This window comes from Thalassophryne amazonica, chromosome 1, assembly GCF_902500255.1.
Source record: "Thalassophryne amazonica chromosome 1, fThaAma1.1, whole genome shotgun sequence".
Classification (NCBI taxonomy): Eukaryota; Metazoa; Chordata; class Actinopteri; order Batrachoidiformes; family Batrachoididae; genus Thalassophryne; species Thalassophryne amazonica.
In genome coordinates, this window is record NC_047103.1 from 58836511 (window position 1) to 58848790 (window position 12280).

General features: G+C 39.8%; 1 protein-coding gene across 1 annotated transcript in view; it reads left to right on the forward strand.

Moving 5' to 3' along the window:
* LOC117510706 (plexin domain-containing protein 2-like) overlaps nt 1-12280 on the forward strand; it is a 435424-nt gene that overhangs the window by 266182 nt on the left and 156962 nt on the right. Inside the window, 1 exon segment of the mRNA XM_034170533.1 lies at nt 5454-5576. Within this exon segment, the coding sequence (XP_034026424.1) occupies nt 5454-5576 (123 nt within the window).

Sequence of the window (12280 nt, forward strand, 5' to 3'; positions counted from 1 at the left end):
TGAAGTCAACAACCATCTCTTTGGTCTTGTCTACGTTCAGAGACAGGTTGTTGGTTCTGCACCAGTCCATTATCCGTAGCGCTTCCTCTCTGTATGCTGACTCATCATTCTTGCTGATGAGACCCACCACAGTCGTATCATCTGCAAACTTGATGTGGTTCGAGCTGTGCATTGCTGCACAGTCGTGAGTCAGCAAATTGAACAGCAGTGGGCTGAGCACACAGCCCTGGGGGGCCCCAGTACTCAGCATGGTGGTTCTGGAGATGTTATGTCCGATCCGCACTGACTGAGGTCTCCAGTAAGGAAGTCCAGGATCCAGTTACAGAGGGAAGTGTTCAGGCCCAGTAGATTCAGCTTCCTGATCAGGTGCTGGGGAATGATTGTGTTGAATGCTGAACTAAAGTCAATGAACAGCATTCGAACATAAGTGTCTCATAAGTGTATGATGTCTGTATCCTTGCACTATTCTTCTTCAAGCTTTACAATTTAATAGGGCTGTGCAGTCTTGTTTGAAGCCCTACGTGATATTGTGGGATTTGACCACATCTGGGGATAGCCGGCACGAACATGGTAGAGAATCCCTGGGTGGAGTGTGGGAGTTTCAGCACAAACCATTCAGCCCGGCTCTGTAAACTTTAAAGCATACTCGCTGTCACCTAGTGGACCTGCTGGTTTGAGCCGTGCAGGTTTAAAATGGTTTCCTTTGAAACCCCCATCCTCCATGGTTTGCGCTGACACTCCCACATTCCACCTGGGGATTAGTATCTTCTTATAAACAGCGTCAAAAATGGTGTACTGTTTTGTTTTCAGCTGCAGTCAGCGAAGCAGTTGCGAAAAGTGCAGAGTTTTTTTTTTTTTTTGGTTCCCAGTGGAGAAGGGAAGAGGAGGCAAATGGGAGAGGTTGTGTCGGTTAGTGTTAGCCTGACCCAGCTAACCATAGTAGCTGCATTCTCTTGCTTGCCAAACCGCCTCAACGTGTTTGAGCTCTGGGTCAAAATGGAGCACATGTCCACTTTCCCACCGCACCATCACTTTTTCTTTGCATTTTCACTTTGTTTACGTGTAATTTGCCCAAAAACTCAGAGAAAGTGCCATGTTTTTTCCCTGGAAGTAGAAAAATTATGTCATATGCGTCATATTTTGCCCATTTAGCGTCCGCCCTCAAATGACACTGCGTTGCCCAATTCAGTAATTAATATTGCATTTCATTTGAATTTTAAAAAGCATGGAATTAGTTTGTGGTTATCTTTGCAAAACACACTAAGGAACGTTAACTTACTCTTTCACCAACTCCTACCAAGTTAGATAGTTAATGATAATAACCTTGAACAGTGTAAAGTTAATCATCAAATGACAGCAACCAAATGTATTAACTAATATCTTTCTTTGTTCAACATCATTTTAATTTAATATGCCAACACCAAACTGAATGAATTATTTTGTGATAACCCCCCATAAAAGTAAAAACTTTCCTATGGGCACAACACTAGTTCATATAGATGGTATTAAGTGGCCATTCCAAAGCCTCATCTATGTAAGTAAGTAAAGTTTATTTATATATCACCTTTCAAGAAACAATCACAAAGTGCTTCACAGTAAGATAAAAATGAAGACGCAAAGAATTAAAAAGCAACAACACAACACTAAGTAAAAGCCATCCTGAACAGGTGGGTCATGATCTTCTCCTTAAAAGTTCCAACAGAGTCTACGGACCGCAGATAGAAAGGCAATGCATTCCATAGCTTTGGAGCTACCACTCCAAATGCACAGTCTCCCTTGGTTTTCAGCCTTGACCTCGGCACAATCAGCAAGTTCTGGTCTGCGGACCTCAGGGATCTGCTTGGAGCGTGAGGGTGTAGGAGGGTAGTGATGATTACATAGTTGCACAGCTGATATTATTTGAAACACAATACAGATTTTCATCTATAAATAGAACAAAAATGACTCTCTAGTCTGATGACTGCCAGGTCATATTGCAGCATGCTTATGCACATAACTGGAAGATCAGAGGTCAAAGTTGGAAGGAAAACGTGAGCACATCGCAGTTCTTTGTGTGTGTGTGTGTGTGTGTGTGTGTGTGTGTGTGTGTGTGTGTGTGTGTGTGTGTGTGTGTGTGTGTGTGTGTGTGTGTGTGTGTGTGTGTGTGTGTGTGTGTGTGTGTGTGTGTTTAGCTGTTAGACATAAAAACATAAAAGGAAAGAAAAGAACCTTCAGGTAATTCCCAGAGTTTTTAATTTCCCAGTCAAACATTCATTCTTGCAGAAATATTTGCAATTCAAAGTGTTTCCTGTTTGGATTTGCTTCATTACATTTCAGTCAGACTGAGTTTGACAGACATGATGATGTTCATCGTCTTTGGTTTGGAAATATTTCAGGGAATGCAATATTTGAGTTATCACTAGTATGTTTGCCACAGGTCTGTCACAGCGCAAAACATGAATTACATGTTAATGAGACAGGACTATGGTCAAAAACTGGTCAGGATTGTGATAGAAAACTGGTCAAACATTTCATATCCAGACAGGCTGAAATCAGATTTGTTGGAGAAGACAGTAAAGGCCCCTTCACACATAGTGCGAAGTGTGGTTGAATTCAGCGAAACAGCGCAAAACAGTTCGAATTTGACGGGGAGGCATGCACGATCCTGGTGCGAGGGTTCCACATCTGCTGTTGTGTGTCCAGCCGGCCTGCACGCGTCTTGTGGACGGCGCGCCAGAAATGACACCCCGTCATATGGAACAGAGCTTACATGGGTGAAGTGAAAGTCAGATCGCCCACTACCTGTTATGATCTGACGATCCATTTCAACCTGGGGGCAGCCTGTCAGTTGGCTGCAGCGAGGGAGCGTGCGCATGCTGCAGCCCACAGCATATATCACTGTGTCATGTTTTTATTTATGTACACGTGATGACAGCAAACAGACACACGTGCTTCACAATGGGCAGTTGTTAGTCCATGTCTGTCCAAACACAGTACGTGTTGTTCAGCTGGGATGTCCAGATTGACAGATCTTCACAGCTGCCTCTGTCGGCAGCCACACCTCCTGTCAGCACACACACCAAAGCCACACTCGTGGGGAAATTAGACAAATTTCACTGCCAGCACGACAGTGATTGTCTGCAGATTGTTGTCATGCCAAGAGTGTGAATGGCCACACATTTTCTAAGTGCCAAATGAGCGGGCTTAGATGTTTGTGCGTGTCAGCTGGAATTTGGCCGACACCTGCCGCGAGAGGAATCAATGGGTTTGCACAGCACATACTTTGTCTTTCAGCTGCTGGTGCGTACAAATAGTTGTAGCAACAGGTGTACAAGGCGTTAAAAGTAGGGGTGATTTTACACATTTTGCACACAATTCCTACTTCATGCGCACTTCGACCAAACTTCTCACTATGTGTGAAGGGGCCCTAAACCAAGTCAAGGTCTTTAAACAAAACTTGAATGAAGGGTACAACTTGACTGACATCGAGCTCATCTTGTAACACGACCCCAAGACTAATATTCAGATCTGCAGCACACTGTATCACATCATAGATTCACAGAATAAATATTTTCCACCTGATTAAAATATAAACTGGCAAAATACAATTGACTTTGATGTGGAGGTGGAATATTTTGTATGAGCGAAAACATTGCAAAGACTTCCCATCTACTTTGAAGAATCCATTCATTTCACATAGAAACATCAATAAAATGGTATGGATTTACACTCACCAACATGTGCGGCATTTCCAATACATGGCTGCAGTGTCTGTATTGTACTGCTGACAGAAGTTGAAATTAAGGTACAAAAATGGTGTTTTTTGATCAATAACACATCCACTGCAACCACAACTTCTAACCTTGATGTTTCTGCTTTTTACTTCTGCCTGAGTTTACTTCTGCACACAAGCGTATCACAATTCCTGTATTGTTTGAATATGCTACTTTGGTGCCCCCTCATGCACTCTGTGCCCTGTAAACAGTCCGTGATGATGGCAGCAGTGGTTCTGGGCAGGTTGTACGCAGACAAAGAATCGCAGGACTCGAAGGATGCTAAATATGAAATCATGTGGGGAAAATAGAGGAATCAGCAAATCAAAAAAAGCTCCTATGCACAGTATTTATTTGGCTTGTGTTGCGTTGGGATAGTGCAAGTAAAAGCTGTCCACAAGAGCTTTTTTGTTGTGCAAATTTTTTTTTCATAGTTATATTTGTGGTCCAGTACCCATGGGTGCAATTTGGTGGGGGATAGGGGGGACATGTCCCCTCCACCTTTTCAACCGGGGGGGACAGAATATGGTATGCCCCCCCCCACCTTCTGACATATATGTGTGTACTTGAAACATGCTATGCCAGTCTTATGTGCAAACCATGTCAGTCTTATGTGCAAAACCATGTCAAAATAGTATCTTGGTTTCTGCAAGTTTGGGTTTTTAGCAGCATTGACTTGTTTACAACACCTGTTTCTTGTTTGTCACATTCGGAATTTTCTGGGACTGCATTTGCCGAGATTTGAAACCAAAAATAGTTACCTCTAGGGACTAGTGTCTACACATAAGTATCAATGGACCATATGCTAATTTACTAAAATCTGAAAGTTAGAAAAGGAAATCAGAAAAGCTATCTGGGACCTCAGAAACCCCAACTGCAATTATTACTTGATCTCCAAAATCAGTCTATGCAAGCGAAATTATGTTCAGTATGAGTGTCGGCATTAGTGCCACTTCGAAAATTAAATTCATGATAAGAAATTTATCCTAAACTTATGATCTATTGTTTTTTCAAACTTATGCAAAAACAAATCTTGAGGAAAAAAAATACAGTATGCGACAGTTAATAATTATTAAGAGCCTGTTCTTTCATATTTATGAATACATTTTACCACATTGCAGTTGTTTTTTTAATGAAAACTCAACCTGTCATTCTTTTTGAGTTCTACACATATGGTGATACCTTATTTACACCAGAATGTTAATAAAATCAGTGCTGGCTATTCTCAGAATAAAGTACTTATAGCCACAGTTTCAAATTGCATAAGTCAAATGGTGTCCACTTTATGGTCTTCTCAAAACATTACAATTACTGTTCTGGATGCTCAGAATGCATCTGAGCTTATCTAGAAATATATAAACAATATATGCCAAGTGTACTACATACTTTTCAGTGTACACTTTTTAGTGTACACTTTTTTGTATACTTAGCAGTATAAACAAAGTATACTTTAAGTATAATCTGTTAAGTATATATGATAAGTACATAAATAAATAGAAAGTATACTCTCTTGTTTTCAGTTTAAAAGAGATATATTACTTGGATAAATGTCTTTTTTATAAGGGATGACATAACATCACCAAAAGGAAACACAGCTAGTTTGAATGCAATGAACAACATGAAAACAAAATATATTTGGAAAAAAAAGCCCATCAGTGATTTATAAGTAAGTTACATATGTTTTCTGTTTTTCTTCCTCAGGTTTTATCTACACAGGTGATGTTGTCCACCGGATGCTAACGGCAATGCAGTACATCGCTCCTCTCATGGCCAACTTTGACCCAAGTGTCTCCAGAAACTCCACCGTTATCTACTTTGACAATGGTAACAGCAGATTATTACTAATAGAGTGATACTGGTAAAATACCCCTAATCCACGTAAGAGGTACAATATCAGTTTCCCGTAGGTTCTACATAAGTGTCCTCCATCCTAGTTACACTGACTGGAGTCTGTTTAAATTGAGTCCAAGTGGTGAATCAAAGCTGACACACTGAATTCTAAAGTTTCTCCAACCTGATAGTTGGGATACACACACAGAGATGTTTTCACTCTGATACTTCTTGACTTGCTTCTCATGCCTGCAGTCTAGTAACTGACATCTTCAATACAATATCACAAAAGCATTTCTGTTTAAATCCCTTTAACACTGTGCAGCACAGCTGTGCAAGTAGCTGATTAATTGTTAATGAACCGTTTTATGTTTATGTCAAGGAGTGAAGAGAACATTGTGTCTTTGACAAAGTCACTTTGGGTTAATTTATCTACTTCAAGAATATTTATTAGGTGCATCTGCTACCTAGAGAATGCATGAAGAAAAGAGATATTATTTACAGACTCATTTGTTTTACTTAGTCTGCCCAGAAAATGTCAGAAAACAAGCCAAGACTGATTGTTGTGCAGCGTTCCGAGATTCACAACAGAAACATACAGAAAGTGGGTGATTTGTGCAGATTATCTTATCCAGAAAATTAATAAGATGTTATAGTCACCACATCAATCAAACATAACAGAGATTTAATAAAGAGCAAATTCATTTTTAGATAAATGTTTTTTACCTAACATGGTGACAAAGTGTGTGTGAATGAACATTCATCAACATTAGGTCATGATTATCGACTCCAAATACTAGCTAAAACAAGCAAAGTGGCCTCTAGTTACCAATAATACTCTGCGATTAGTGCTGCAGACTCACCATTAGGTGCCAGTAGTTTATCACATTCCGTCAGTGCAGGCCTTTCTGACTTTATTTTATGCTATCATGCCTGCACATAACTGGTGCACAGGTGATTGTGCAAGCTAAAAATAAATGATGCACAGCAGAAAACATGGAAGGAAGCGCTTCTCAGGAGGAAAGCAATGATGACAGATTATAAAAATAGCCCTTCCCTCTATGTGTTCTGTTGCACATTTATTTTTATTTTTAACACGTGTAAGCACCTGAGCACCAGTTATGTACATGCTTTGGTCATTGTGCATGTTAAGCGATGCCAGCATGACCCAAAATATTACGTTCAGTGGTCCTCACCTGATAAAGTCCTCGTAACTTCTTTTTCCAGTTGTATGGTTTCGAAAATGGTTTTCAGTGATGTATTGTGTATGATAACGTTAGAGTTTGGGGTCAGCCATCAAAATTGTGTTAGCTGTCTTTATTCGTCTTTCAAAGCTGATGTGGATTGTCACAGTCATATTAGTAACAGCCAGTGGTGGGCACAGTTCCGCTAATCTGCTAACTGCTAATTATCGAAGTTAACTTTTTGTTAGCGGATTAGCTTTTCATCTAACTTCAAAAACCATCAGCGGACCAATTAGCTTCCCATAAATTTAGTTCCATTAACTTTTAGACCGCTAACATTTTTTTTATATAGTAACAGTGAAAAACATTTATAAACCCTGTTGGCTCCTGTCTGCTATGTATATTGCAGCAGTGAGGCAGCTAAGAAGAGCTGAGCTCAACTCTACAAAAATGTCATTACCCTTTACAACATACAGCGGTCCAACCGTGAGGCCGAATTCCTCAAAAGGAAAACAGGTTTGACTTGTGGTTTTGATTCATAAACCAAATTAATCCAGATAGTTTACCTACATTAATGTCAACTCTGTCATTTGTACAAAGTGAAAATATAACACATATCTTTTAATTAAAAAAATACACTAATTCTGAAGTTTGAACATTAACACACACACGTGCCAAACTCATTATGGGTAAATTGAGCCTGGAATCACTGATTGGTTGATTAATTTAACCAACACAAAACTTAGCATGTGTGTTGGTTTTTAAATAAATGTGTATTTGTAAAATATGTTTTTTTTTCATTTGTTAAAAAAAGGCATTTGCAAAACTGCAAATTCTGATTAAGTTGTGATTCAGCCAGGCAGCAACAACTGTGTGATATAACCATGGCAGTGTTCTATGTATTTTGACCCATCTAATGAATGGCATATTACATCCTGGCATATTATGTCGCTATGCTTTTTCCTTTTTTTTTTTACTCTTTTACTATGCTTTTTAATATTTTAATTAATTTTATTTTGTTTTCTGAATTGTTTTGTGTGAAGCACCTTGAGGCAACTCTGTTATGATTTGGTGTAACGGAGGCCAGCAGGTGTCGCTGTGCAGATGTAGTTAGTAAATCTCACTCCCAACAGCTCAAAAGGATTCTCTGGTCACAAGGCCAGAGCTCTGGGTTTTAGCCTTCTGGTTAGAGAGTTCGACTCCCATGCCGGAGATCATGAGTGTGCGTCCCAAGGGGAGCGAATGGGCGGAGTCATAACAACACAATGCAGAATGCAGCCGCTACATTGGCACTATATAAAGTGAATAAATTGAATTGAAATTGAGGCTCAGTTTACCCATAATGCAGTTTGACATCTGTGTGTGTTAATGTTCAAAACCTCAGAATTAGTGCATTATTTTAAAATGAAAACATATGTGTTATATTTTCACTTTGTACAAATGACAGATTTGACATTGTTGTTGTTGTTCATTTGGCTGCTCCCAGTTTTGCTCGGGGTCGCCACAGCAGATACAGCCAGATCCGCATCTGTAATTGGCACAGGTTTCATACCGGATACCTTCCTGATGCAACTCCAGTTTTACCTGGAGAAACACACACAGCCACTGGTGTTCCAAAGAGGTCTCCCATCCAAGTACTAACCAGATCCTGCTCTGCTTAGCTTCTTATACTCAACAAAAATATAAACGCAACACTTTTGGTTTTGCTCCCATTTTGTACGAGATGAACTCAAAGATCTAAAACTTTTTCCACATACACAGTATCACCATTTCCCTCAAATATTGTTCACAAACCAGTCTAAATCTGTGATAGTGAGCACTTCTCCTTTGCTGAGATAATCCATCTCACCTCACAGGTGTGCCATATCAAGATGCTGATTAGACACCATGATTAGTGCACAGGTGTGCCTTAGACTGCCCACAATAAAAGGCCACTCTGAAAGGTGCAGTTTTGTTTTATTGGGGGGGATACCAGTCAGTATCTGGTGTGACCACCATTTGCCTCATGCAGTGCAACACATCTCCTTCACATCATCCGTGAAGAAAACACCTCTCCAACGTGCCAAATGCCAGCGAATGTGAGCATTTGCCCACTCAAGTCGGTTACGATGACAAACTGGAGTCAGGTCGAGACCCCGATGAGGACGACGAGCATGCAGATGAGCTTCCCTGAGATGGTTTCTGACAGTTTGTGCAGAGGTTTTGCAAACCGATTGTTTCAGCAGCTGTCCGAGTGGCTGGTCTCAGACGATCTTGGAGGTGAACATGCTGGATGTGGAGGTCCTGGGCTGGTGTGGTTACACGTGGTCTGCGGTTGTGAGGCTGATTGGATGTACTGCCAAATTCTCTGAAACGACTTTGGAGACGGCTTATGGTAGAGAAATGAACATTCAATACACGAGCGACAGCTCTGGTTGACATTCCTGCTGTCAGCATGCCAATTGCACTCTCCCTCAAATCTTGCGATATCTGTGGCATTGTGCTGTGTGATAAAACTGCACCTTTCAGAGTGGCCTTTTATTGTGGGCAGTCTAAGGCACACCTGTGCACTAATCATGGTGTCTAATCAGCATCTTGATATGGCACACCTGTGAGGTGGGATGGATTATCTCAGCAAAGGAGAAGTGCTCACTATCACAGATTTAGACTGGTTTGTGAACAATATTTGAGGGAAATGGTGATATTGTGTATGTGGAAAAAGTTTTAGATCTTTGAGTTCATCTCATACAAAATGGGAGCAAAACCAAAAGTGTTGCGTTTATATTTTTGTTGAGTATAGATCTGATGGGATCAGGCTTACACAGAGCAGACCGGCTGCAAATGACAGACTTAACATTAATGTAGTTAAACTATCCGGATTAATTTGGTTTATAAATCAAAACCATAAGTCAAACCTGCTTTCCTTTTGAGGACTTCGGCCACACTGCTGAACCGCTGTATCCTGTGAGTGGAAATGACTCTTCCTTACAGCAGTGGGCAGGGCATACAAAGGCTGAAGTGCTGGCTTGTTGGTTGTCGGGTTTGTGATAGTCTTTGATTATAATCAGAAGCATTGGCGATGTTTAAACTCCAAACCGGCTTGTCAATAGTTGAGTGTACCAGAGATAATACTGAAAGTTATCAGTTAGCTGTAGCTTTCGCTAAATTTTTTAGTGGTTTATTGGTTTAGCGTTATAAAAGTTAACTTTTCAGTTAGGTGATTAGCATTATCAAAGTTAAGTTTTTGGTTAGCTGTGCTCACCACTGGTAATAGCATATGGTATCCTTGAAAACGGTGATCATAACATATATATATATATATATATATATATATATATATATATATATATATATATATATATATATATATATGGGCAACCAGGTCAAATATAATGAACAATATATGAAAAATATAATGAACAAAATAAAACATACCTCAGAACTTCATCCAGTGTATTGAAAATCGCCTCACCAGTGCCGATGTTGCAGACTGGCATGTCGATGATCCTCGACTTCGCCCCTGTGTTTATTAGGGATGGGTATCGATAAGATTTTATCGATATCAATACCATTATCGATTTCGCTTATCGATACCTCTTGTGATTTTTTTGTGTACTAAAAGTAGGCTTTACAAGTTTTACATGTCAGCAAATCAAAGAGCTTTTTCTTATCGTACACCCGCTCTGTGGAATGGTCTTCCTGCGACCGTGAGACAGTCAGAGTCCGTGGACATTTTTAAGTCAAGCCTTAAAGTCTATTTTTATTCTCTTTCTTATGAATAGTTTTTATTTTTTATCTGTTTTATTCTTTTACTTCTGTTTTTAATTATGTATTTGAATTTTTTAATTTTTATTTATTTATTTTAATTTTTTATGTTGAACTGTTCTATGTGAGGCGCCTTGAGACAGATTTTGTTGTGATTTGGCACTTTATAAGCCGATGAAATTGAATTGAAATTGAACAACATTTTATTGAGTCTTAAAGTAAATCAATATGAAATTGGTCACTGGATCCTTAAACTTTGGACATAATAAACTCTACATGGTGGATCCTTGATCTCTGAACATTCATTCATTCATTCATTCATCTTCTACCACTTAGTCCAATTAAGGGTCGCGGGAGCTTATCCCAGCAGTCATAAATAGGAATAAACAAAATCTGTAGTTTTTGTCAAAAGCTTTTCCTTTCAGACAGTATTGGCATGAATATCTTTCCATATATCTGAGCTGACCTCTTGCAGCTGGCTGCGCTGCATGTCAGGATGAAATTTATAAGAATACCCCACATCTTATTTTGGGAGGAAAAAAACTGTTTTAGTGGATTGCAGTTTCTTGTCTGTAATACAACGTTTGTAAGAGGTGTCATTTTATTTAAAGTAGCAATTCATTTTGAAGTTATTAATTCTGACTGGACTCTGTCTCGGCAGAGAGCTGCGCAGCGTTTGGAGCTGTGCAAACAGAACGGAGGACGATTCTCATTTCTTCACTGCAACAAGACAAGAGTCCCAGTTCATGACTTTAATCCACACAAAAGTGACTCACGGTATTTTAATGGCTTTGAGAGGGGTTAAGAAGCGGACTTGCCATTTCTGAAGAGCAGCGAATCAAAGAACCAACGAACTAGTGGATCAAAGCATTGCTTCAATGGTTCATGCATCAAAGTGGAGTCGCGCTGCAGAAACGGTTGATTACAGAGCCGCTGCAGACCAAACCCTGAATATCCGTAAGACTTTATTTGTACGTCCGTATGACTCTGAAACTCGGAAAAATCCATATAATTTATGGACAAGCCGTATAGGTTGACATGTATGCGTCAGTAAATTTTCCACCCTGTCCCCTAGCAACCTTGACAACTGCACGCACAAGCTAACATAGTGGGCGTAGCCTACAGTTTAGTAATAATTTTGCAGTACTTATTTATACTTATGAATATTTTTTATTTACAATTGTACATATGAGGCCCAAAAGTATCCTTTTTTTTTTGCCATTTTTTGTTGTTTGTTTTTAAATTTACCAACCATTTTGTCTTGAAAAATAGATGCACATTGACTCCTGGGATTGTTTGGCAGCGAAGAATACAACAGGTGTATCCTTTGCTTTTGGTGAAAAGAAGGCTGCAAATGTCGGCCACATTCCAAGGAGCCTTCAAAATGGGAAAGCCTAGTCTCACCATGTATAACATATGTTGCCAATGAATGCAGCCTCAGAAGGGTGAAGGCTCTGAAGTGGGTCAAAGCCGATACCCCAGGTCAATACCATTTCCCTTTAGTCCTTGCCAGCCAGCACCACCATAACGAAAGGAATGTTATTTGCAGAGAAATTAACTATTTGAAAACTGATTCCAAGAAAAGAGTAAAATGGTTTAGGGCCCCTTCATACATAACACAATTGAAGCCAAGTAGCGTACAAAAGAGGAATTGCATGCCATTCGTGAAAAATCAGAGCCACCACAAACGCCTCGTACACCTGTCGCCACAACCATTTGCGCACACAAGTGGCTGAAAGACAGAGAATGCCCTGTGTGTGCTCATTCGAT